General features: G+C 46.8%; 1 protein-coding gene across 1 annotated transcript in view; it reads left to right on the top strand.

The window, feature by feature from the left end:
- Nucleotides 1-26,427, top strand: part of MRPL20 (mitochondrial ribosomal protein L20) — a 146,513-nt gene that overhangs the window by 50,221 nt on the left and 69,865 nt on the right. The window contains exon 2 of the mRNA XM_069610121.1: nt 24,223-24,333. Within this exon, the coding sequence (XP_069466222.1) occupies nt 24,223-24,333 (111 nt within the window). The remainder of the gene's footprint in view (nt 1-24,222; nt 24,334-26,427) is intronic.

The raw sequence follows: 26,427 nt of genomic DNA, 5'->3' as shown, positions 1-26,427 counted from the left end.
AGCTATCGTGGCGTAACAGACTGCCTGCTACAAGGTACTCGCCTCTGGAGGTACAGTACTCGCGGATACTGCAGGTACCACCTTCTTCCACCTAATGAGATCTATCAGATGAACCACTTCTCACTCCCCCACCCTTTCCATCCCTTCTTCCCACTACCACATGGCGTAAAGTATGTTTGCCAGGCCCTTTGGGCACTACACTGTCCGCGGATAGAACATGACGGCATAACCCAAAATTGTGACGCATAGCAGGCTTCCCTCCAGCCAACCACCGGCCGCGTCCAATGTTCGCCGACATCACGGCATACTGCAAGCCAAAGAGACTTTTGACTGCGGAGCAAACGGGGAAATGGGTCTGCGGAGCCAGATGGCACACATTTTTGGAGACGTACATTTCAGTTCTTTGCAACAAAAGTACTGTTCGGATTTCCATGAAACATACAAAAGCACGCTTTCGGGACTAAGCTCCTGCTCCTCCCGCAAAATTTGGTTAAAATCCCTCCAGCCGTTTGGGCTGTAGGCGTGCTCCAAGTTTTTACCCATTCAGTCTATGGGGGGAAAAAAATGTTTGGGACCCCCACCACCCCTTACACATTTGTCCCCTCTGCCCCCCTTAAAGAAACCTCACTAAACTTGCCAAAAAATTCAGAGTGGGCCATATACTTTTTTTGCACAGTTTGGTGAGGATTCGTGCAGGGGGAGGAAAGTTATAAGCCGCCCAAAAAGAGGTCTTCCTATGAGATGAGCAACTTAACCATAACTACACAGCCGCTACCGCGGACCGTTTTGAACATTGCACCCAGTTGACACACTGCAGGAGTGTTCACTCCATGGCTCCAGCCATGGACTAAACACTGTAGAAGGTGCTAACAATCACCACACCCATGGAAACTACCTCACGCCATACTCCAGGCCAATGAGAATTTGGACCGCGGAGCGAACAGGGTAATGGGACCACGCTGCGTAGCTAGATGTCACTTTTTTTAGGGGCGTACATTTGAACTGTTTTGAAAGTACTGAATGGATTTTCACCAAATTTACCAGGGACCAAGCCGCCGCTCCTGCGGCAAATCTGATGAAAATCCATCCAGCCGTATGCCCTGTAGGCCTGTGCAAAGTTTTTCTCCATTCAGTCTATGGGGAAAAACATTTTGGGACCTCCCCGTATAACTGTGCCCCCCGCACCTCCTCTACGAAACCTCACCCAACTTCCCAAAAGAATTCAGAGAGGCCCATATACTTTATTTTGCAAAGTTTGATGCAAATTCGTCCAGGGGGAGCAAAGTTATAAGCCGCCCAAAAAGTGGTCTTCCTATCAGATGAGCAACTTAACTATAACTACAGGGCCACTACCGCGGGCCGTGTAATAATATATTTTCAACAATCGTTCTCATCGCATTAGTTTTATTTTTGTTAAAACACTTCATACCCTGCTGGAGAGGATGCACAGACCGAGGGGAATGGTCTCGTATTTGGTGGACCTGTTGTGACGAGTCAGAAATTTGACAGACCAGTACAGTCTTCTCCAAAAGTAGCCATTTCAATTCAATAGGGGAGCGAAACACCTCACCTGTTAAGACTAACACTAAAGGAAAACACTCTAAAAAAGGTGTCTGTCCCTCACACATGTACATACAACAAAAGCATACAGGTTTTTTAGATGGCCGGTCAAACTCACAATATAGTAGTTGTATGCAAACATAAACTCTATGAACAAGTATCCTTGTATCATGCGTTGGATCCCCTTCCATAGGATTAATACAGGATCCTCGGATCAAAGTTCCAGTGAAGATTTCAATATTTATTTTACATTTATTTAAAGTGCATTAGTTCATTATAAACTTTTAGCACCAAAACCAGCAAATGTACGCTACATAGTCATCAAATCTACTAAAATGTTAACCTTCCATTACATATTACTACAATCAACAATATTAAAAACAGTCAATACTAAAATGAATATGTATTTAGCGTCTAATCGAAGTTGCAGCTAGCCTACTACTGAACAATAGCGTCTTGCATTCGAACAAGTACATAGTCTTCATATATAGCACCATTTCAAGTCGTTTTGGGAACAGTATAATTTACAATCTCATTCCATTTCATAAATGCTGCAGCTGTTATAATATTGGATTCAGCTCCATAAATGGTGGTCCAGAATTGGTCCTTGATGATATTGTCAATATTAGTAACAAGGCATGAATATGCCTTTTTTATATATTGCTTTTGTAGTGCTAGGCAAGCTGTAAGCAAATGACAAGTCTCTATTATTTTGACACATGCAGCATGCATACGTATTCATTTCACCTTGGTTCCATTTATTTGTATATTCCCTAGTAGGGAGGATATTAAAACGTAAATAAAAGTTCTGGAGAGCTCAGTTTCATTTTTCATATAATCAAGCTCTCTGTGCAAACCATTTGGACCTTGGGGAACTCTGACTAAACGCTAACCGGAGTGCCTCAATAGGCACAGATTGCGGCATATTAATAACTGCGTAATATGGTTGAGCCAATTCATCTGACTCTCGGGAAGAACCACAACGGCGTAAAGTAGACCCGGAATTACGGCTGTACGATATATTTCAATGAATCCTTGTATGTTGTATCCCCCTTTTTATGTATGATATACTATCTTACCGCCAGCCATTTATTCCATGTTTTACTTAATACATAATCACCTTAGTAAGATCTTGTTGGGTTAATGGTAATCGGAAATCCTAGGTATGCGTACTCATGAACATTTTCCAATGCCTGACCATGTTTCAATACCTTCATGGTATTATGCGTACCATTTTTACCAAGCGCATAGTTTTAGTTTTAATTGTGTTAATCACCATTTTGTTTTTATTCACGTATGTCATTGCATTCATGGAACGGTGGATTCCAATCTCTGTTTTCTGAAAGAAAATAATATCGTCGGCATAACCTAACCATGCTAAAGGGAGGAGGAAAATGAAGTACTTTCAAAAAATTGAATTTCATATCGGCCATGTAAAGACTATATAGCAAAGGAGAGAGTGCACAACTCTGTTTAAGGCCATTATTTGTTTGCTGATATTTAGAGTATGCTCCCGATATATTTAATCGTGATAGATATATGTGAATATATTTGTTGAATAAAATACAATAAAGTCTTCTCATTATCCAGGACCACTAGCTTTTTCCAAAGTTTAGGTTTAGAGACCAAGTCAAAGGCCTTACTAACATCTATATAGCAGCAGTATAGTTTCGTCCTGAGTTCTTGCTTCGTTTGGGCAAGAAGGTACTGCAACATAGATATATTAGTGATGGTGTTATATCCTTTCCTAAATCTTATATGTAAGGGGCACAATAGATTGCTGTTTTCATTCACTGAAATTGTAAATGTTTTCAATTTAATCGCTGCAAAGATTTTTTGGCTAAGATCATTCATAGCTAGCAGTCGATAATTATCTCCCTTTTTGAAAATACTGATCTACTGCTAACCTTCAAAATGTGTATAAAAAGATGATTAAGAATCTTGGCCCATAGTTGTGGGTCTGCCTTGAATACCACATTCACAGGATGCCATCGGGACCTCGCGCTTGAGAGCTCTTTAGTTGAGATAGAACACCAATCAAACTATGGTCATCTATGTCCCAGTTAATTGTGAAATTCGATGCAAGTTTCTTCTATTTCATCATAGTGCAGAGTCACACCAATCAGACTTCATTATTGGGTTGATTTCAATCGGATGGAAGTAAGCTCATCTTGTGTGCATTGAAATGTGACCAGAACTTTCAGGAATTATTGGCCATCGACCATTTTTTTTTTTATTTAACATTTTTTTTTTTGTTTTTGTTTTTTTGGACACCATCAATTTTCTATACTCCGTATTGGCCCTTTTCCTAGTAATCGCTTTTTCCACCAGACTAGTGTTTTTATCTCTTGATTTTACTGCACATTTTGCGATATAAACTCTTGCATTTAGCAATAAGTGGATGAAACGATATTCTTTTTCTATCGTTTCGAGATATTCTATTTTTAAAGTTGATCTGTCTAGGTTTCATTTTATTTTTCATAATAATATCTAATGCTCAATTACAGTCTTTCAGAGCTCTTAATATATCAGAGTTAGGATGTTTTAGTTGGTCATTTATATCTTGAATATTCCTTTCTTTCCAAATTAATCGATTTACCTTTATTATCCAACCACTAACTTTAACAAATTGTTATTGTCAATAGTATCCCTATGTTGTATGATTCAATATCATTTGTTCTCATTACCCAGTAGTGCGTTCCAAGGAGTTTTAGATTACTCAAAAAAGCTTGCAATAAGTGATTGCGGCTTGCCGTCAGGGGCTGTTATATTCGTGCCTTTAGTGTTAATAACTACGTTTTCCAAAACAACTGATTTATTCCCTTCATTTTCCTTCAGGCGCATTTTTGCACTGCACAACGCGGCTTTCCGCATTATCAGATGTAAAGACAAAAAAGGCAGGCAATATAGTCTCTGCTCAGGCTTACCTGTGTGTCCTTTTCACCGTGTCACCAGAGCACCAGACACAAGACACTCCCTTACTCTCCGGAGCGAGGAAGCGCACGCTGATGCGCCGTTTCCCAGTTAAAGTAGTAGTCATGGGGAGGCAATAGATTGTAGATTCGATGAGTCAATCCAGGCAATAAAGTCGATCTGGTGAATAACGTAGCACGCAACGTGCTGGCAAACAGTAAAGCAACAATCCACAGGGAAACTCGAACCGCAATTAAGTCCGCTCGACACACAAGACACTCCCTCATACTCAGGAGCACGACGGACAGAGTTGATATATATTCAATACGAATAGGCTGAGATGCAGGAATGGAGTCTTTGCTGCCATCTGCCTTGCACTGTGAGTTCTTCAGTTTGGCTTGCTGACATTTCTTCATTAGTCAACTCCACTTCAAACATAAAGGCGTGCATGCCATCCATAACACAGTTTATGGAGTAGCTCAAAAATAGTTTACCAATGCGGATGATAGTGTCTAGAGAAGTCTCACCTATAGGTAACAATATCCAAATTCTGTTTCAAACGCAACACAAAGTGCTCTTCATTCCACAAGCCTTGCACTTGGCACTTGGATATGTTAAACAAGATCCATCACTCTTCCTATGTGATTGTTCTATGTTTTCACAAGTTTCTGCTTCAATAAATCAAAAGACGTTATCTTCACACTTCTAGTTGGTTCTCAATATAACTTTCCTTCTTTATAAACAATGATTTTGTCAGGATGTGTTTTGCCACAGTTAAAATCATCACACGCTAGTGGCCTTGCCACTTTCTTTCCACCACAACCTTGAACCACAATGCAGTACCTCAATGTCTTCTTCCGGGTTCACTAACCTGCCAGGACTAACCACTTCCCTGGTATACTCACCTGCCATGCTACAACTCTTACTACTACTACTACTACTACTACTACTACTACTACTAGTTTTCTGTGATGAGGTCTGTTTCAAACTTTATAAAGGTTTGTAACTTTCAACAACATCGAGATCCATAACTTCTTTCATAAGGGCATAATGAACATTGATGCTTTTTGTTCCACTGATTTGTTTGCCACAGGCAATGCAGGTTAATTTCCTCTTCCCCTTGACAATTACTATAAGGAGGGCTTCTTTCCTGCCATCTTTGTCTTTCTTCTACTCCACCAATTAACTACTGGAAATGTCTCTTGTTGGGTTTCTTTCTCTAGGAAAGCGTGTTTCCCTCTTATTTATTATGGCCTTTGGCTTCGGCAATACTGGTTCTCTTCATCAAGTATTGCCCTGTACTTTGGCAATAATAAATGTAATCTTTCGTCGTTTTGTCTCTGCAACACACTGAGGGTATTAGACAGATGACACGGATGCAGTATTGAGCTTTCATTGTAGATTTCATTATTAGTTTAAATAAACTTGCATTAAGTTGGCCCAGAAGTCCAGTTCATAAGAGGGTTGTAGTTACTGCACAACAACCCCTCTTCCCCCGTTCCCTTGTCCTGTAAATTCTTGGCTGGCCTGGTTAACCAATAATTCCCTCATTGGCAGCGCTTAAGCAGGCAAGCCCTGCTTGAATAAACAATACTCTCCCTCGTTGGCAGAGTTCCCCTTGCCCGTTGTGTCCCTCTGCGGGTGAGCCGCACCGTCCTTGCCGTTATTCTTGGCTTTTGTAAGCCCAAATGAACACTTCTCTGGCGGCGTCCTGCTCACCCGTCTTCTATGTCTGCCTTGCCACGCTTCCCCCGGAGCGAGCCAAAGAGGGAGAAAAAACACACTTTATTAGCCCCTTGAACCAGGGCACCCACGTGGCTCCACTTGATCTCCCGCCATGCTGACACACCTCCGCCTCCCCCGACCCGCAACCCGGCAGCCTTTCTACTCCTGTGCTCCCTTCGTCCTGCTTTAATGTAGCTGCCCGCAGCCCTGCCCCATTTCCACACTGGAGCCCCTTTTCCGGGACCCGCCCTCAGTGAACACCTCAGTCTCTCTTAATGTAAGAGTCATTCCAGAAGTACTTAAATTCGTTAGTTCGGTAATCAGAATTATTTCCAGTATGCAGGCTGTCAATTATCGCCCGGGGCCACCTCGCCTAGGCTAACTCACCGGCCTTCCTCTGTGCTTCCGTCCGACCCACTGCTGTTTCAGCTCCTCCTTTCCGCATCAGGATTTAAACTCCTGACCGCTCTCGTCATAGCTCCAGTGGTTGAACCTTCTCTGCAGGGAGTCTGCTTCACTCTTCGTGTACTCCAGTACTCACCAGCCACTGGAGCACTGCACAGAATTGGGAGAGCTCCCCTCTCCCGCAGGACAGCCAGCATCCGCACCATTTAGTTTATTACTTGTATAGCGCTCCTAACCCAAGGTTAACTGGGCGCTTGTGCTTGAATACAGAGTGGTTACATGAAAGAATACAATCAGTAAACATATATACAGTTACAAGGTTACATACTGTAATACAGTTAATAAACATATTTATAGTTACTGCGATATAGAGCCAAACCACAATGGATATATTATTTAGAGGTGGGTTAAGTCAGGTGGTTTCTGACGGACTCTAGCAGAGGGTATTTGTAAGTTAGGTCAGGCCGGTTCTGCATGACCTTAGAAGGGGATTGTAGGCAACTCACGCACCTGTAAGTTGGTGCTAGCTAGGGTACATACTCCTAAGCAAGACGTGCAGTGTATAAAGTAAACAATGTGGGAGCTAGTGTGCTAGTTGGTTTGAGAGAAGAGCCAAGATTTGGTCTTGGCTCTGAAGGTCCAGAATGAAGTTTCAGATAAGATGGCTGGTGGGAGTGAGTTCCAGCACTAGGCAGCGACCACTCGGAAGCTGGATCCTCCATCTGTTTTTAAGTTGTAGTTTGGGATGGTGAGCTGGTTCAGGTATCTGGATCTAGTGGGTCTGTCAGACTGGGTTCTAGAGAATTTGTTTGAGGTATTTTGGTGCTGTGTTCGAAAGGCATTTGTGCATGATGACTAGAGATCGTAATGTAATTCTGTTGTGTACCGGTAGCCAAAGTGCATCCTTCCTTAAGGAGATGTATGTGGCTGGAGCACGGAATGTTTAAGGCTGATCTTAAGGCATTGTGTTGCAGGACTTGGAGTTTGTTTAGGTTCCGTACGGAGGAGCCGAGGAATGGGGTGTTACAGTAGTCCAGCTTCGAGAGTATTAGTGCCCTGGCTAATGTTAAACGGCTGTTGGTAGAGATGTAGGGTTTACAGGCATTTATAAGTTTGTCGGTGTAAACTGTTGTGAAAGCTGTGCTGTTCACTTGTTTATTAAGGGATAAGGTGGAGTCCATGTAGACCCCAAGCGTTGATACTTTGTTTCCGTCAGCGATGAAGGCAGAATAGCGTTTTTGTCTAGTTGGTTGAGTCGGGTTTGGGAGCCAATCATTTAAACAAACTGTGGATGGCCATCCATGCTTGGATCTCTAAGTAGATGTTGTTGATCATTTTGGTGTCCTTTTTGTATAGCACCCTGTGAGCGTGATGAGAATCTGGGTGTCATCCGCATAATTCGTGTAGGTGACACCCAGATTGTCTAGACGATCAAAGAGATGCTTAGTAAATATATTGTAGAGAGTGGGTGAGAAGGGTGTGCAGTTAAAATGTCGAATCAATAATTTCGAGAAAAAAAAAAAAAGTCAAAAAAAAGTTGAATATTTATTTATTTTTGGGGGGGGTTGGCTAGTAAAAAAGGGTTATTTAAAACAAACAGGGGATTGGGGGAACCCCCCATTAAAAAAAAAAAATAAAATAAATGTGACTCTTTTTTTCTTCAACATTATTGATTCGACATTAATGCATTTGAAATGATTGAACCGGTGAGACGCAAGAACCTGGCGGCACTCCACAGTTGATGGGCTCTGGTGGGGCAGATGCTAAGGGTGAGAAGACCCTGGTGGTTCTGTTTGAATGGAAGGATTGTCTCCAGCTAGTGGCGTTAGGTGAGGAGGCTGCTGCTGGGGTTGGGTGCTTGTTCAGGATTTTATGGTCGACAAGGTCAAAGGCAGCTGAGGGGTCCAAAAGTAGGAGGATGGATAGTTTGCCTTTGTCCTTACATTCATCCATCTGTATCTTTAGGTTCAATAGGGCTGTCTCAGTGCCGTGTCTGAAGCCAGTCTGGCGTAGTCTTAATAAGTCACTGTCTTCCCAGTGTTTCTGATTTTAGAGAGATGCTGCACTGTCTAACATTTTTTGCAGAAAAGGAACCATTATTATAGGCCTATACTTAGTGGGGATGCTAGGATCTAGGTTAGGTTTTTTTAGAAGCTGACCCATGCTTCTTTGAGATTATCGGGTACTGAGCACTTTTTAAAGTATGAGTTTATAAGCGCTGTTATAAATGGTGCCAATTCCCCTTTTTTTGTTTCAATTTTAAGTTTGTAATAACGCTATTTCATCTGATAGGGCCTTCTGTATATTTGCACACCAGGCAGAGTCTTTATGGCACGTGTCAGCAGGGGGTGCCAGTGACTAGTTCCCCAAGTATAGTAAAGAGTTCCTTAGTATTTGACTTGGCGTTCTGGATTCTTTCATTAGAAGTGTCCTTTTTGGTGTTCTAAATGGCAGTTTTGTAGGTTGTGGCAGCAGTGACAAAAATCGTTGTTTCTGGTGGAGGGAGTTTTTCTCTGTAAACCAGTTATTTAGGTGGGTGGTGTGTTTGGCTTTACGCAGTTTTAGGGGAGTGATTTTGTTTATTGCTCGCTCCAAGGTATTGTTATACCCTTCTTTCCACTAGAAGGGCAGGGTCCTTGCCATCAGTGGGTGAATTGGTGATAGGCTGTAGTAGTGGCAGTAGGTTTTCTATGGTTAAGTTGCACTTATGCCTAGACCTGGGCGAGGGGCAAGGGTTACCCCTGTGTTGGTGGAAGGATTCTGTTGTGGTCTGACCAGGCAAGTGGTTCATTTTTTAGAATTGTGGTAGGGCAGTTAAGGTCCGCCAACCAATCTAGAGTCCTACCTTTTATTGTGGGTGGGTTCAGTAATGTTAAATTTAAAACAGAGTTGGGAGATGGTATTCTCAATGGTAGATGCGTTGGTATCTTTTCGATCATGAAGACCAAAGTTTAGGTCACCTAGTAAAATGATCTGTGAACTAGTTTTAGTGTTTTGTGTTAGGAGGGTGGAGATGTCATCCTCGAAGGAGGATATGGGGCCAGGCGATTGGTAAATAAGATGTAGAAGTAAGCTCCGGTTGGGGGTGAGAGGTAGTTTAACTGAGAGTAGCTCGGCAGATGGTAGCGGTGTGCTTGAGAAATCTTCTCAAACCGAGGTTGGTTTTGGCAATAAAGGCAATGCCGCCCCCTTTACCTGTGGTTCTGTCAGCTCTAATGATGGTGTAGTTCTCAGGGAGCGCTAATATTATAGCGGGTCCAGAGGCTGGGTTGAGCCATGTTTCGGATATGGCCATAAAGTCCAGTTGGTTGAATGTGATCTATTCGGCGATGTCAAGAGCATGGGCTACTAACTATCGGGCGTTTGATATGGGCTCCTTTTGATGCTTGGTGCGGCATGTGCGTGTTGATGACGTGGTGTGGGATGTGAGCTGCCTAGCACTTTGTTGATGAGTGAGTGTTCGGGGGATGGCTTAAAGGCCACCTTTGGGGTGGATCGCCTGTTTTTGGGTTCTTAGGAAGGAAGTGAGATCCTAGTCTCACATTTCTGGTGATAAGTGGACAAGAAATCAAAGGCGTAGGTGGAGTGACATAGCGGCGGATCCACTCTACTGGGGTCAATGGCGCTGGGTCTGTAAGGAGGGGGGTTGATTTCAAGCTCGCAGGATCAGTCATGAACTGGGTTTGTGGTAAAATATTAGTAGGACTGAAGGTGAGAGGTAGGTAGTAGTGTGGCCATTAAGAGAACAGTCTTGCAAAAGAGGGCCATTCGAGGTGGTACTCCGTGCAATGTTGTGAGATTCATGGGTGGTGGTGCAGTATTGGGCTTAGGGTGCTGGGCGATAGGTTTGCTGGGTGAGTCTCTATGGATATGGTTGGCAATACTGTGGCTATGGTGGTCAGGCGAGTAGTTTTCCCATTATAGTGGGTAGTAGCAGTCACAAGGCAATCATATTGTGGTAGCAGTTATACAAAAAGGAGACAGTTGTCACGTTACCATGCGAGATCAGTATGTGTATAGGCATTGGCAATCGTATTGTGACAGTGCTATACAGGAAAGGATATGGCAGTCTCGTAGCAAAGCGATAACAAGGCGAGTATAAGCACAGTGGCAAACATAAAGTGGCAGTGCTATACAAAAAAGATGGCAGTCTCCGGTAAAGTGATATCAGAGCGAATAATAGTATAGTGGCAATGATATAGTGGTGGTGCTATACAAGAAAGGAGATGGCAGTCACATGACAGAGCACAAACACTACGAGTATCTGCATAAAGACAGTCCTTATAATGCTTATTTGTATGTTTTATCTTATGACTTTGTAGCAAGCCGTATAGGTATGTGACTAAATATTCCAGAATCGGCCTTAACAGTGCGTGCGAAACGTGAGGCTGATAATACCCGGGTGTTACATTCACGTTAGAGTATATACTATCATATATTATGTGCTATCATATGAATAAATCCACATTAAATGCTGTAGGTGTCCTATACTGAGAGTAGCATATGAAATTGGGTGCTGCTTAAGGTTGGGGGGGCAGCATACAGTTTGGGGAGCTATCGTGAGCTGGGCTAAGCAAAAGGTTGGACGGTAGGGAGTGACAAATGGCAGCAAATCTCACCATGTGCAGCGTACAAGGATGTTCATATATTGAGTTCGGTATCAGCGTGCAGTGTCTTGGCCCGGAGTACGGAGCAGTTTGAAGTGTTTACTGACCGAGTAAACAAAGGGGTGATGGTCGTAGCAGGATGGCAGTGTTAAATCGAGTCGCTCTAACGGCTCAGTCAGGAAGAGCCTTATTCGGTTGCATTTGTTCAGGCCGGCTTTCGCCTGCCAGTGCCCCACGATTGGCTTTCAGGAAGCGCCTGACCAATCGGCTGGTGCGGGCTTCCATGGATCCTGTAGCTGCAGCGATTTCCCGCTGCACGATTTCTGTACTTCCAAGCCACAACTCGTATGACTCACCCAGTACTACAATTCGCTGGAAACACAGCAGCGGTCCCGGCGTCGTCTTTCTGCTTCTGCTTCTCACACTGCTGATGAGTTCTTCTACTGCTGCTGCTCATGGCCTGCACCTGAAGGGGCTTTAAATAATCAAAAGTCCCGCTCAGGTGTGAGCCATTAGGAACACTAGACTGCATACTGCAGTTCTGTGGCTCTGAGCCCCCTTCCTCGTCCCAGTCCCTAGGGCATTATGGGACTTGAAATCCCTCTCTTCATCAAAGGTTTCGATTTTAAGCACATCCAACTCTCTCTGCTTATAGAATGTATTTTTAGCAAAGGGCTTTAAAGTAATTAATGGTTAGTTCTTGATTTCATAGCTCAAATAAAAAGGGAATCACATGTATCGGAAGTATTGGCATTGATGTTCTGATCCTTGTACGTTTTATTCCCATGCTGACCGTAACGGTTTTTGCTAGTTACGCTATGGGTGCTTTTGGAAAGGGGAGTCTTTCTCTGACGACACGCTTTTAGGTATTCTGGCATTATGGAACGCTCACCCTCCGAAGAAAAGTACTGCTTCTCTCCTACCGGAGTCACACTATTCCCTTGGATGGCCTTCTCCTCCCAGGTGATCCGTCCAGCTAAACCCCCTCTCCCCACCCCCCCCAAACCCTCACCTTAGGGTTATGATCAGGTAGCGGTTGCCTTTCCCAGGCCACCTGGCAGAGACTTTAGGCAGGGATTCTGTGAGGACGCTGCAGGATTCATCACACTATCCAGTGATCAAACCCTACTGGTCATTCATAACCGAAATTCAATGTCCACCTTGGGAATGGAGGAATGATCACTAGGGTTGTGGATTCCAGAGAAGGCACCCATACCCAAACCACAGTTCAAAGCTTACATGATCCTACTATTGGCAGTATTATTAATTCTGGTGAAGAACTGGAAGGTTAAAGAGGTCCCAACTACTAATGACTGGATAATAGAAATTTTGATTATTGTAGCATTGGAATGGGTCACTTAGGGGACTGGGATCGGTTCTAACCTTCCTTATGATATGATATATGATATGGCATTTGTAACGCACCTATACACAAGTGTTTCAAGGCACGACGAGGCAGAGAGGGGGGACAAAGGGAAGACAGACAACGATCTTACTAGGCCAGGAGTCATTCAGATTGTGCAAGTGCATGGGCAGAGGGGAAGGGAAAGTGCAAGGGGAAAGGGAGAGGGAAAAGTGCAGTACAGGGGTGGTAGAATAACAAGATAAAAAATGAGGGCCAGCTGGTGGCAAGTGCAAGCTAAGTGCAGACAAGTGCTGGGAAGGGGGGCTGTAGGGATACAGAGACAGTCCTGCAGTGCAGGGGTTGCCACGGAGGCGTGCAAGGGGGAGAGTGGCTAAGCTAAGGACCGAGATCGGTGAGAGTGGCCCAGTTGCAGATTCAGTGCAGTTTCAGTCAGGAATTTAGCTGGGGAGAGGGAAGCAGAAGCAAAGAGTAAGGTTTTGCCCGTATTAAAAGTTTTATTCCAACATTACAGAATACAAACAACATAAATGAACAACAAGTTTCTTATGCAAATACAAATAATGAATAATAAATACAAAATCAATTCAGCAATTGGGAAAAGTAGACTGACCAGGCTAAAAAGAAAGAAAGTAAAGAAAGGAAGTCAGAAACCCAGAAAGGACAGAAAAACCAAGAAACAATCAGTAAGCAAATGAATCCAGCAATGCAGAATCAAAAAAGGGTACAAGCATTAATGAACACAGCAAAAGCATATTCCAGTTAGAGATTGAAATTCTACCGTAGACCAATTGAAATTCAATTTTGGGGCATTTGGAACGGGTTCCTGGAGGTCTACGGTTGAATTTCAATCTCTGTAAAAGAGGAAGGTTTTGAGGTGCTTCCGGAACCAGAGATGGTTTTCCTCAAGTTTCAGGGAGGCAGGAAGGCTGTTCGAGAGGGAGGCCCCTGCCGCGGAGAGAGATCTACCCCCAACTTGTTTCTTGGAGAAGCGGCTGACCCTGAGGGAGTTGGAGACGGATGAGCGAAAAGCTTGAGAAGGAAGATATTTAGGAAGAGAGAGTTGAAGGTATTTTGGCCCCAGGCCCCAGTAGGCCTTGTGGACAATGCAGAGGGTTTTGAACTTAATCCTCGCAGCCACTGGGAGCCAGTGCAGAGATTTCAGTCCTGGAGAGATACAGTCCCTGGGTTTGAGGCCAAGGACAAGTCTCGCAGTCATGTTCTGGATGAGTTGCAGAGGGCAGAGATTAGAGGCAGGCAGAGTTAGGTAGAGGCTGTTACAGTAGTCCAGCTTAGAGAGAACCAGGGCTATGGAGACAGTGAGCTTCTGGGGGAAGGAGAGGAAAGGAAGACTACCTCTGAGGAGGTGCAGCTGGTAGTGTGACTTCTTAGAGACATCAGATATGTGAGGAGAGAAGGAGAGTGTGGAGTTGAAGATGACCCCAGGGTTTTTTGCCTTGCAGGAAAATAGCCAAGAGAGGCCGGCCAGAGAGCTGCTGGGAAGTAGGGAGTGGGTGTGCCAATGAGTAGAATCTCAGTCTTACTGGCATTAAGGCAGAGGTCATTGGCGGCACACCATTCCTTGATAGCAGACAGACAGTCAGAGATGAGGGAAGGAGAGGAGGAGGCCGACGGTAGCCTGAAAATGAGCTGGGTATCATCCGCATAGCACTGAAAGTTGGGGCAGAGAGCGGCGATGCGGTGAGCAAGGAGTGCCAGATATTGGTTGAACAGCCAGGGAGAAAGGTTAGATCAATGGGGGACACCACAGGTAGAGAAAAAGATGTCAGAGAGGAAGGACCCCAATTAGACCTGGGATGGTCGATTGGAGAGGAAAGAGGTCCGCCACGCCAGAGCCTGACCAGTGATACCCAGGTTATCACAGAGATGGTTGAGCAGGATGGCATGGTTGACGGTATCAAAGGCAGAAGAGAGATCAAGTAATATGAGAACACAGGGGGTGTTAGAGTCAAGGTTGGAGAGCAGGTCTTCCCAGATGTTCAGGAGAGCAGTTTCCGTGCTTCTGGCAGCTCTGAAGCCAGACTGATGGTCATGAAGACAACCAACAGATTCAGCATGGAGATTAAGCTGGGAGATGGCCAGTTTCTCCAGGAGCTTGCCCAGGAAGGGAGTGATGGAGATTGGGCGATAGTTAGCCGGGCAGGAGGGGTCGGAAGAGGGTTTCTTAAGAAGAGGGTGCACAAGGGAGTGCTTAGGGGGGATGGGAAGACTCCAGAGGCGAAGGAGTGATTGCAGAAGTCAGCCAGGGCAGGAGCCAGGGAGTCGATGTGGTCCTTGATAGTTTTGGAGGAACAGGGCCGAACCTGTTTCATAGATCGGACTTGTCTGACAACCTCGTCAGCAGAGAAGGAGGGAGGAGGGGTGGCTGCAGAAGGGCCAGAGGAAGAGCACGGAATAGACAGAGGGAGGTGATGGGAGGATAGTGAGGACAGGATGTCCTGAGTTTTTTAAATGAAGTGAGAGGCCAGTGCCGTGCAGAGGGCCTGGGAGGGGACAAGAGAGGTAGAGACTGCAGCAGGGTTGGCCAGTTCCTTGCTGATTTTAAAGAGTTCAGCCGAATTGTTAGATTCCGCAGAGATGCGGGCTTGGATAAGGGCTCTCTTCTTGGTGAGAACGGAGAGCCGGTATTGCCTTTGGAGCAGGCGGCAGGCCAGTTTGTCAGAGGATGAACATGAAGCACGCCATTTCCTCTCTGCCACCCTGCACTTGCGTTTTAGGGTGACGAGATCCGAGTCATACCAGGAGTTACATTTGGCTTTGAGCTTCAGGCGGATTCTCATGACCGGGGCAAGGATATCAAGAGTATCAGATATAGCAGAGTGGAGAGGGCTGTGTCAGGGTGGCAGTCAGCCGAAGGGGGAGGGGGAGATGAGAAGGTGGCGGCGAAAGCCTCAACTGACACGCGCTTCATGGGTCGGATGACTGAGAAGGAGGGTGGCAGTGATGAAGGTGGCTTTGCTTGAGGGGTAGGGATGGTGAGGTGGGACGATAGGATAAAGTCCTCACTCCAGGAGAGAGGAGTGGAGAGAGGGACAGAGAGGGGAAGGTCAGAAGAGCTCAGAGCATCAAGAGTGTGCCCTGCAGAATGAGTTGGCCCAGATGGGAGAATAGAGCGTGAGAGAGAGTCGCAGAGGTCGCGAAAGTGTCCAGAGGGGGGACAGGAGGCATCCAGGTGGATGTTGAAGTCTCCAAGAAAGAGGAGTTGAGTGGTTGAGGCCAGGAGTGAGGAGGAGAGGACCACCCCCTCAGAGAGGAAGGAGGAGATCTGACCGGGAAGGGGGGAGGGAGAGGGAGAACGAGAGAGAGAAAGGGAGGGAGAGGGAGAACGAGAGAGAGAGAGAACGAGAGAGAGAGAACGAGAGAGAACGAGAGAGAGAGAGAGAGAGAGAACGAGAGAACACACCAACACAAGGCATTCAAAGGAGTAGTAGGTCTGCGTAGGAGTGTGTCAAAGCTGGTGACAGAGCTGGCCGTGAACCATGTCTGTGAGACTGAGGACATCAAGGTCCAGTTCCTCAAGAAGGCGACAGATATCAGAAGAATGTTTGACAGCAGAGCGAGAGTTAAGAGTGGCAATGTGGAGAAGGTTGCCATCCTTGAAGGACTTCCGGGGAGTGGTACCGATCAGAGGTACTCCCTGCGGAGGTGAAGGAGCACGAACGGGGGCAGGGAGGGAGGCGGAAGGCAAGGTAGCCGAGGTAGCCTTCAGAAAAAAATTAGATTTCCAATGTGCCCACAGTGGCTGCACATTTTTGACATCTTTTAAAGCTTTGCGCTCTCCATGCAGGGAGCTTTGGTGAGTTTCTTATTTCAGCTGGCTGTACGAATGGCCATTAGACACAAGTTAAAAATCTATAATATTTTCAAAGACCCAACCTTCTAACACCCAAACCTAAAATACAACAAATTGCAAACTGCTAGCCAAATTGCAGCCGATGACACTGAATGGGTGTTTGCTTGATTAGCCAATCGTACAAATATAGTCCTGGCCTGGCTAATCATTGACTTCTACCAAACTCTACAAGGTTCGTGTCACATCATGCCCACAAATGCAGACACTGCCATGACTCTGACAGAGATTTGGAACACATTGGGCCTCATTACGACCCAGGCGGTCCGGAAATAACGGTGGCGGTAAACTCGCCGCCACCGTTGTTTCCGGACCGCCTGAGTCCGACCCCTGCAGGCGGGAGGTGATGTTCCCGCCAGGTCTGACCTGGCGGGTTTAACACCTCCCGCATGCAGGCGGAGGAGGAAACACCGGCAGCATTACGAGATGCTGCCGGTGTTTCCATGATCCCCATTTCCATCGAGTCCCATAGGACTCAATGGGAATGGGGATTTACACCATTCCGCCTCCGTGATTCCCGGAAAACCGGGGTTGTAATGCCCCGGTAATTCCGGGAATCACGGAGGCGGAATGGTAATACGAGTCCGGCGTTAACCAGGCGGTTTTACCGCCTCGGTTAACGCCGGACTCGTAATGAGGCCCATTGTCTTTAAATGTCTCAAAATATCTCTTCTGGTCAGACATCGAACACATTTTCCCCTTTCAGGACAATCTCTCCTTCAACTTGGTAGTCTTTAAATCTGCTACCTACAAACATTAACTTGCACCAAACATCAGCTCCATCTGATTCTATCCAAATTGATCACTATGCACTCATGGTGGGCTTGGATCATATTTCTACATAGAGGATACCAATTGACAATTCAGAAAGCTAGGAAATCAAGCCTAGACAAAGACCTAATTATTTCACTGAGTACATTCTCTAGTCAGACCAGTGTTTAACATTCTTCGTTCTTAATCCACTACCACCAAGTAGCTATACATAACCTAGGCATACTGTCATGACCGCTGACCCTGGCAGTCGGGGTCCCTGGGCCATGCCACGGTGTCCCTTCATGGCACCAATCATGTCCCCCCAAGACTCTCTTGGAGTCAGTCTTGGCGCCTTTTGCGTCAGGCTCATATGGCAGAAGGTGGAGCTGGAGCTCACAATGGTGGCAGTGTCACAACATGGATGCCCCACATGGTTCAGTTCCAGAACGGAACCATGCGGTCTAGCATTTAGGGTGTGGTCAGGCCTGACGGCACCTGGGATACCTGCAGGCTATTTAAGCCACGCCCAAGCTGGAGAACACGCTTCGCGTTGCTCTGCTCTCGCAGCGTGACGTTCACCAGTCTGTCGGATCGTCTTCAGCATTCCGGGCCTACACCTGCAAGAAGAAGCACACCATTAGTTATTCTTACATGTTAGCGAGTCCAGCTCTTGTCATCCGCTCCAGTGTCCAGAACACCCAGCATCTCGGCGTACGCTCGCTTTCTCTCCTGAAGCCGTAACCTGGGGAACAAAGAAAAGCAGTATTATTAAGCGTTTATTCTTTACATTTAAACAATCAGAAGGCTCACGCTTACCTGAGTTGAACTCGCTGTTGGTTCATGCCCATTCCGGCCTTCCAACAACCTGCAAGAGAAAAGGCAAGGCTGATTAACACGCAGAATTGCTCGGCAGCGATTCGAACAACATCTACTCACCTCTCGGCAGCTACCATCTGAAACATTGCGGCGACCTGCAAGAGAAGGACAACACAGTTTAGCACACCGCTTGAAAAGTACATAGCGTCGCGCTCCGCGCTTTCACTTACCAGGGGCAATTCAGGACAAGCTGTCAAACCAACAGACTTACCTGAAGAACTGAGTCGCAGCAGGTCTGGACTCACAGGGCACGTACCAGTGAAGCAACTCGGTGGCGACGCACCCATCCATGATGCACCCCTGCACAGAACAGCAGGACGGAGAGCGCACCATTTCAAAAACCAAGGTGAGGAAAGCACTAAGGGGTCGTTGGGTCCACAAGGGAGGTTGGCTCTGGGAAAGAAGAGACTGTAAGCTAAAATCAAAACTCCTGTGTTCCAGACTAGATCCTTGGCAGAACAAGAACCCGAAGGAGTGGGTCCAGATTGGTAGCAGTCAGCCAGATTGGGTGGAGTCCCTGTGGATACCAGGTGAGCGTTACCCATACTACATTATTCCTCTCCTCGCGCTAGAAGATGTCTATGGATCTCTCTGACTTATTTAATCCTTTCCCTAACTTCATGTGGGCCCTAACTGTGTGTGGCAAAGTCAAGGACCCCTCTCAACATACCCTCAGTTCTACATATTGTGAGAAACCAGAGGGTATTCTCTGCTCCTACTACCCCTGTATCCTTTGCTCAGGTGGCCAGGCAAAGGCCACTTGAAAAGGGCATTGTCGCACTTGCACAATCCGAATGACACTAGGCCTAGTAAGATCGTTTCGCTTGTCCTCCCTCCCGCCCTTGTCTTGTGGCAGCTAGAAACACTTGTGTACGGGTGTGTTATAAATGACATATCATATCGAGGCCATCACGCTTGGGTTCCGACCCTGGGGTGGAGAAGAGGGTGGGTCACCTGGGTAGAGGGTCCTCTCTGATTGGGAGGGGGGTGCCCACAGGAGCGACATGGTATTCCCCCTTTCACTATTGAAGACCGCACCCAGCCTTTATAGGCAACTGTAAGCCAGCTCCCCTCATTTTACATTGGACAGTACTGGGACGAGAAAGAGGCGACAGAGTAATGAACACTAAAAATGCATTTCACCATGCTAGTACTCGTACGAAGAAGATGCCTGCAGAGTACTAGGAAGGTCAGGCATGTTCCTTTTAATTATAGTCCGGCAAGCCCAATTGTGGATTCACACCGGCAACCTGTCAAGTGTATAAATGGAGAACTAGAGGACAGCAGAGAGAGCAACAGGGCGACCCTTGTGGGAGAGCTCAGCAGCTGACCCTTTCTGAGAGGAGGCAGCGTGGTGGAACCTAAGAAAGAACCAGGACGCTGGCCGACATTGCAGAGGAGCTGTGGAGCCCAAGGCGAGAGAGGCTGTTAGGCTGTCGCCGGTGTGGGAGCCTCCGTGTGCAAGAACGAGCAGCTGGAGCTGAGGGCCGAGCAGGTCAGAAGAGAGGATGCCGTCCGCGTCCCTGCCGAGGCGGCGAAGTTGCCGGCGTGTGCAAGATTGCACCCGGCTTGCAAGTGGAGCTTGTGGAGGCCGGCACGCCGACCTCAGAAGAACGCAGCAGGAGGTGCCGGGAGGAGCCGCTGCCGACAGGTGAGTGTTGGGGAAAGCAACTCAAAGCCAGGGCGCTCCTAGCGGGCTGTGCGTACGTAACTATAAGGATCGAATTGAATGAACACTTGAAACTAATTTGAAATATGCATATTGAATCCCGAACTGAATGAAAACTTGAAATTAAGCTAAAGCAAATCGCAGATAACGGCCAAAGGGAAAGTGCCCATGGGAAAGCAACATGCGGAAAAGAACGCAAGTGTGCCATAGAGAGGTGGGGCATGAGTAAGACCACCTGAAAGTGAACTTTATAACGGATGCAGTGCGGTAAGGCCAAAGACTAGAAAGTGGTGTGTGGCACGTTGTGGCAAAGCCAATAGGCTAACTAGGAAAAGCCAGCAAGAAGGAGCGAGTGGGTATTGTCTTAGCGCACTCTGCAACTGACGGAGGAGATACAGGTACGGAGGGGTTTTGGGGGACGATTGTGACGGTGAAGTGTCGCCTAAACAGGACCATGATCACCCTGGCGTCTTTGTATGCCCCCTGCAATGTGCACCAGCTGGCCTTTCCTAGGAAGATTTTCTTAGTATTGGAAAAGTGAGGGGGGGAGTGACCATGGTGGGAGGCGATTTCAATTCCATAGTGGATCCTGCTTTAGATTGGTGATCAGCGCGGGGGGACCGAGCCAAGCCACTGGGGAGGGAGCACAAGGCTTTGTCGCAGCTACTTCAACGCCACTTCTGGGAGGATGTGTTGTGGAGATAGACACCCCCAGGTGGGTGGTTATACCTTCTTCTCGCCCCCATATCAAACCTACATGAGAATTGACTTCCTGCTGGTTCCCAGGGAGCAGGTGGCCGTGGTAGTGTCCCCAAAAGCGGAACCGGTGACCTGGTCGGACCACGAGATGGGAGTAGTGGGATGGGGGCAGTGGGGAGTGGAGGATGGACGGCGGGGGACCCCAAAGTGGAGGTGTAATGATCTCCTTAAGGACGCAGTCTTTAGGAAACATCTCCAGAAAGAGATTGGACACTTCTTTGAGACGAACACCACGGGGGACGTTCAGTGGAAAGTGTTATGGGAGGCGGCCAAGGGCACGTTTAGGGGCCCTCATACAGGAAGGCGCCCAGAAGAAGAGAGGGCTGCTTGAGGGGAAGTTACGGGGGGAGACCTTAGAGGGATGCGGATGCGGGGTGCAGCTTACGCACCCAGGGGTGGACCGGGAGCAGTTGCTAGCAGGGATGCAAGATAAAAGGCAGGAGCTGCATTCACTCTTGATGGTTCCATGTAATAATGTCGCCACAAAAATCTCGCCATGCAAAAATATCGCCGAAAAATGGCCGTTTTTTGTGGCGACATATTGCATGGAACATGCGGGGGACACCTCCGCAACCCCCACATTTTTTTTTTCTTCCCCCCCCCCCCCTGTCCCCATATATATGGTCACCCATATAATATCGCTGCAACCTTTTCCCGGCGATATTATTTACGGCGACCATATATATGGGGATAATATTACCTGATACCCTCTTGATTGGGAAAGTGTTTCAAAAACAGCGTTTTGCCAATCAATGATATTATGAAAAGGGGGACTGGGTGGGGATCCTACTAGCAAATTGAAAAAAAGAGCGAAGGGTGGAGAGAAGAGTGACACGTATACGAGGGACAGAGGGGGGCCTTTTGGGAGGTCCAGGCGACATTCCCAATGTTTTGCTCAGTTTTATGAGGGCTTATATGAACAGCCTATGGGAGAAAAGGGGAGGGTTATACAGGAATACTTGGGGAGGCTTCCAATACCAAGATTGACTGATGGTGAAAGGAGTTCTCTACAGGTGAAAATTACAGGAAAGGAAGTACTGGGAGCCATAGCCCACCTTAAGCCGGGAAAGGCGCTGGGGGAAGATGGTTATACCTCCAGCCTTTTACAAAAAGTTCCAGGAACTGCTAGCAGGCCCCATGGCTAGTCTCTTTAACTCGATCCAGGATGCAGCAGATAAACCCCGCTCCCCACCCATCTCATTTCTGGAAGCACTGATAGCGGTCATACCCAAACAGGGTAAGGACCCTACATATTGTGGTTCGTATCTTCCCATTTCTCTACTGAACACTGATGCCAAGATATTCTCCAGGATATTGGCATCGCGGCTGGAGATGCTCATGCCACGGTTGGTCCATGCTGACCAGTCAAGGTTTATTCGGAATAGGCAGGGCTCGGACAATCTGTGCAAGACTTTACACATACTACATGCCCCAGAGGTGAGGAGAGCGGGATCAGTGCTCCTCTCCCGAGATGCCGAAAAGGCCTTTGACCGGGTAAACTGGTCATTCATGATGGGGGTTCTAGGGAAGATCAGTATGGGGGCCTGGTGGATGGGGTAGGTTGCGACTCTATACTCCGCTCCGAGGGCAAGAGTGGCTGTCAATGAAGGGGTGTCAAGGGCAATGAACCTGAGCCGGGGCACTAGACAGGGGTGTCCCCTATCCCCTCTGTTATAAGCATTCATGATGGAACTCTGGGCAATCGAGCTACAGAACAATCCCAAGATAAAGTGAGTCCATCTAGGGGGAAGGGAATATAAAGTGAGTCTGTTTGCGGCCAATGCACTCCTCATTGTTATCGAGCCAAGGGTGTCGATCCCAGCGCTCTTCCAGGGTCTCCAAGCGTACGGGTAACTGTCTGGGTACACGGTCAACCTTGAAAAGTCAGTGATATTTCGGGTTGGGAATGGGACGGGGGAAGATGGGGGAATTATTGAGGGACGTGGGGTCATTGGGGAAATGTCAAACCTCTTTGACAAGAACTACACCACACTCTGGGATAACATACAGCTTGACCTACAGCGCAGGGTTCGGCTCACTTGCTCCTGGACGGCAAGTCTTGATTGTATCAAGATGACAGTCCTTCCCAAGTTTCTGTTTCTGTTTTTGTTTCAAATTTTCCTGATCGTGGTCCCAACCCTTTTTTTATTTTTTATTTTTTTTATTTATTTGTAACCAAAATCCAGAATGCCCTGCTATGCTTCCTGTGGGCGAGTGAGACCAAGGGTGGCATATAGAACACTGGTCCAATCGGGGGATAAAGGGCGGGTGGGTTTTCCCCGATTTGGCAGCATACTACAGGGCGGCAAACCTACTGATCATGGTAGACCACATGGACTTGACCGTGGAGAAGCAATGGGTCCATATGGATAATCCGGTCTGGGCACTGGTCACGCTAGGTGAATGGTTCTGGGTCCCGCCAAAAGATATCCCCTGAAGGTTGTTGACTCATCATATCCTGGTGGTATTTTGGCTGGTGTGGCGGGAGGGGGGAGGTACTCGCTGGCTTTCATCATGGCTATCACCACTCAACTGTATGTGGGCGCCACCCCTGTGGGGCGGGGGATCGCTGCCCTGGAGCGTTATCAGGCCTGGTACGAGGCGAGGCTATCAAGGGCAGGCTAGTTGTGGGAGGGCAGTGAATTTGTACCACTGGCCAGGTTGGAGGAATGTCTGTCTATAGGGAAACTCTGTCTTCCGCTATGTACAACTTAAGGGGGTGATAACCAGTTCTAGATGGGGGAGAGAACGTCCGCAGGGAAGTAACTCCCTTTGAAGGGATTTTGCTGCAAGATAGTGTCACTAAAGGACGAATATCCAGACTATACGCTGAATTGAGGTGGGGGCGACCTCGCTGGCTGCCTACTGGCAAGGGATAAGTGGGTCAGGGATTTGGCAATAGACCTCACGGACCAGAAATGGGTGACCATCTGTAAGGAGGGAGGGGGCCAGGAAGTCCACACAAGCCTTGCAATATAGAATGCAGGCCTACAAGATAATCCACCGCTGGCAATACTCACCGGCACGGTTTGCAAACATGTATGCAGGGGCAGATTCGAGATGCTGGCAATGCAAACGGCCGCAGGCTGACTACTCTCGCATGTGGTGGGCATGTTCGTATATACAGAGATACAGGACGGAAGTGCTGTCTTGCCTTAAGGACCTGGATGAAATACAAAGGGGGCTGTCGCCAAGTTTGCTGCGGTTCGGGGTAGAGGTGGAAAATGAGGCTGCAGGGGTAGAGTGTCATTTGGTGCGCACTTTGTTGGTGGCAGCACAAAGTTGTGTGGCCTAGCACTGGAAAAGAGGGGAGCCCCCTCGTAGCGGGAGTTGGTGCTGAAGGTGCAAACACTATATGATATGGAATACCTTGCGCACCAGCTCGATGAAACCCGCACAGCGAGTGGCTGCCCTTCTTTGCTAAGTATGGACATTGAGCTGTTAGGGAAACAATGGGGATTAATGGAGGTGCAAGGGAGATGCGACTGTTCCGGTGGTTGTTTCTTGGTTATGTAATATGCATTCGGGCGGGGACATCTTGAACACTGATATGAGCCACATGTTTTCCTAGTGGTAGTGTAATAACCTGATGGTGCTTTGATGTGTTACAAAAATGACAATAAAATATTTGATTTTCCAAAAAGAAATCTGTCTCAGCAGTCCTAAAGATCAGTGAATTAAAATTTGATATTAAATTTCTTTATTGTTTTTCTAATTTTAGCATTTTCGTGGGAGGAAGAATAGGTGCTTCAGTTTGGCAGTGAGAGCTGTTCGACGGGCTTTTGTGAAATCAACTAAGGCACGGAAAGCAAAGGGACGACGCATGAGATCGGTAAAATTATTAAAACGTGTAATGTTAATTATGCATAAAGAAAAATACATTGCTGAGAAGCTGTTTGGGTGGAGTGAGTTAAGAAAGAGCAGTGTTTCCCAAAATTAAAGAACTCCTTGTTCTAGCATAATATCAAAGACTACATTGCTGCAATGTAGGGTTGCATCTCTTACAACTAACTTGGACAACTCGTTGATTCTCCACTAAACATAACCTCACTCTCTTAGGTGACTTTAACCTTCCCTCTCCAACCATGTCTCAGAAATCGGAACTTCAGACTTTTCTTACTGCCCATGCTCTCCACTCTACCCATAAACTACCTACCCAGACCGGGGGTAGCTTTTTGGATCTCTTATTTATCTATACCTCTCTCTCGGCTACTAATATTACTGTCGCACCATCCATATCTGATTCCATTGTTTCCACTACCATCTCCTTTCCACCCTCTGATCTCTCCTAACCTCACCACTTCCCTCCCCTATTACTAAAAGGGAATGTAAACCTTCTGCCATTCCTCCCTTTCTATCGACCCTACAAACCTGATGCTTCTTCCACCAGCATCCAATCGCTACTATATTACTCATTCACTTCCCACTCCTACCTTTCACCCCCAAGTCTCAGTATCCTCAACCATGGTTCACCCCATTCATACTGTCTGCACAGACATGCGTAGGCTGCTGTGCAAAGGGTGGCATACCCACTCAAACGAGGACCTGAAACTCTACCTCTCTGCCCTGAACTCTCTCAAGTCCTTGCTTGATGGAGCAAAAACAGATTTATACTTCACCTGCACTCCAACCTCCAACCATCCTCTCTGGCTACATGGCACCCTAAACTAACTCCTCCTAAATCTAGCATTATCAAGCTACTCTACCATCATCCTATGCCTCTATCCCCCACTTTAGATACACTAATGCTGAAGAAGTCCTATCTCTACTGATGAAGTTTAAACCACCTCTTGTGTACCATCAGACGCTCTTGCTCCTTGGCTAGTCAAGCCTTTTGACCTTTTAGTGGCCTTTCACCTCGCCGAACACATCAACCTGTCCTTACGCTCTGCTTGCTTTCTCTCTATTTTTAAAGTCCCAAACTTTTGCCATGCCCTGTCTCTCCTTCTGCGTTCCTCTAAAGTGCTCAAAGGGTGGTGTTCAACCGTCTTGCACATTTTTTAGACGTACACAAATTTCAAGACCCCCTAAAAGCAGACTTCCGCTCCTGTCGTTCCACGGAGATTGCCCACATGAATGTCTCCAACTTCATCTCTTCTCCAACTTCATCTCCTCTGCTAAGCACCTCCAACCTATCCTCTATCCTAATTCTCCTTGACCTTGCTGCTGCCTTTGACACTGTCGATCACTGTGATCTCCTTAATACTCTCTTCTTCACGATAAAATCCCTTGCTGGATTGAATCCTACCTGGCTCCTCATCAATTCTGTCTCCTAGAGCAACAACACCTCTCAAGTCACTCCTAACTGCTCTGTCTTGGGTCATCTCCTCTTTACAATCTACACTTCTGCGCTTGGGGCACTATATCTCCTCTTTTGGATTCTCGTACCAACTCTTTGCAGATGACACTCAAATTTTCTTCTCTTTTCCTGAATTCTCCTCTGATTTCACTATCAAAATGTCCAACTGTCTCTCTGCCATTAAATATTGGATGGCTTTGCACTCTGATTTTAAACTCCAATAAAACAGAGGTGCTCTTCTTCCCTGCCAAATACACACTCATCTCTTCTCCTGCCTATCCAGTTCCCACCTGACACTCTCCCCTACTCGTCTTCTGTTAGATGACAGAGGTTTCTATGACCCTTCTCACACCGTCTCTACTTTTATCTCCAAAACTGCAATGGCAGCTCACCGCAACCTCCGATTAGAAAAATCAGACGGCTGCTTCCTTTCAACACTGCCAAGCATCTCTAAACTGACTACTGTGCCAGCATTTTCCTGGGTCTCCCCAACTATGCTTTCTGTCCTCTTGCTAAAATCATTAACTTTGCTACCAGGATTCTCTTTGAACTCCCTCACTTCACATCTACTTCCCTGTACCGCCCAGGCTGGATGGCAGACTATGTAAAACAGGGCCAGATTTAAAT

This window comes from Ambystoma mexicanum, chromosome 8 (assembly GCF_040938575.1).
Source record: "Ambystoma mexicanum isolate Mex_15411 chromosome 8, UKY_AmexF1_1, whole genome shotgun sequence".
In the NCBI taxonomy this organism is placed as follows: Eukaryota; Metazoa; Chordata; class Amphibia; order Caudata; family Ambystomatidae; genus Ambystoma; species Ambystoma mexicanum.
The sequence above is the reverse complement of the archived record's forward strand: the minus strand, read 5'-3'. Positions and strand labels throughout refer to the sequence as shown.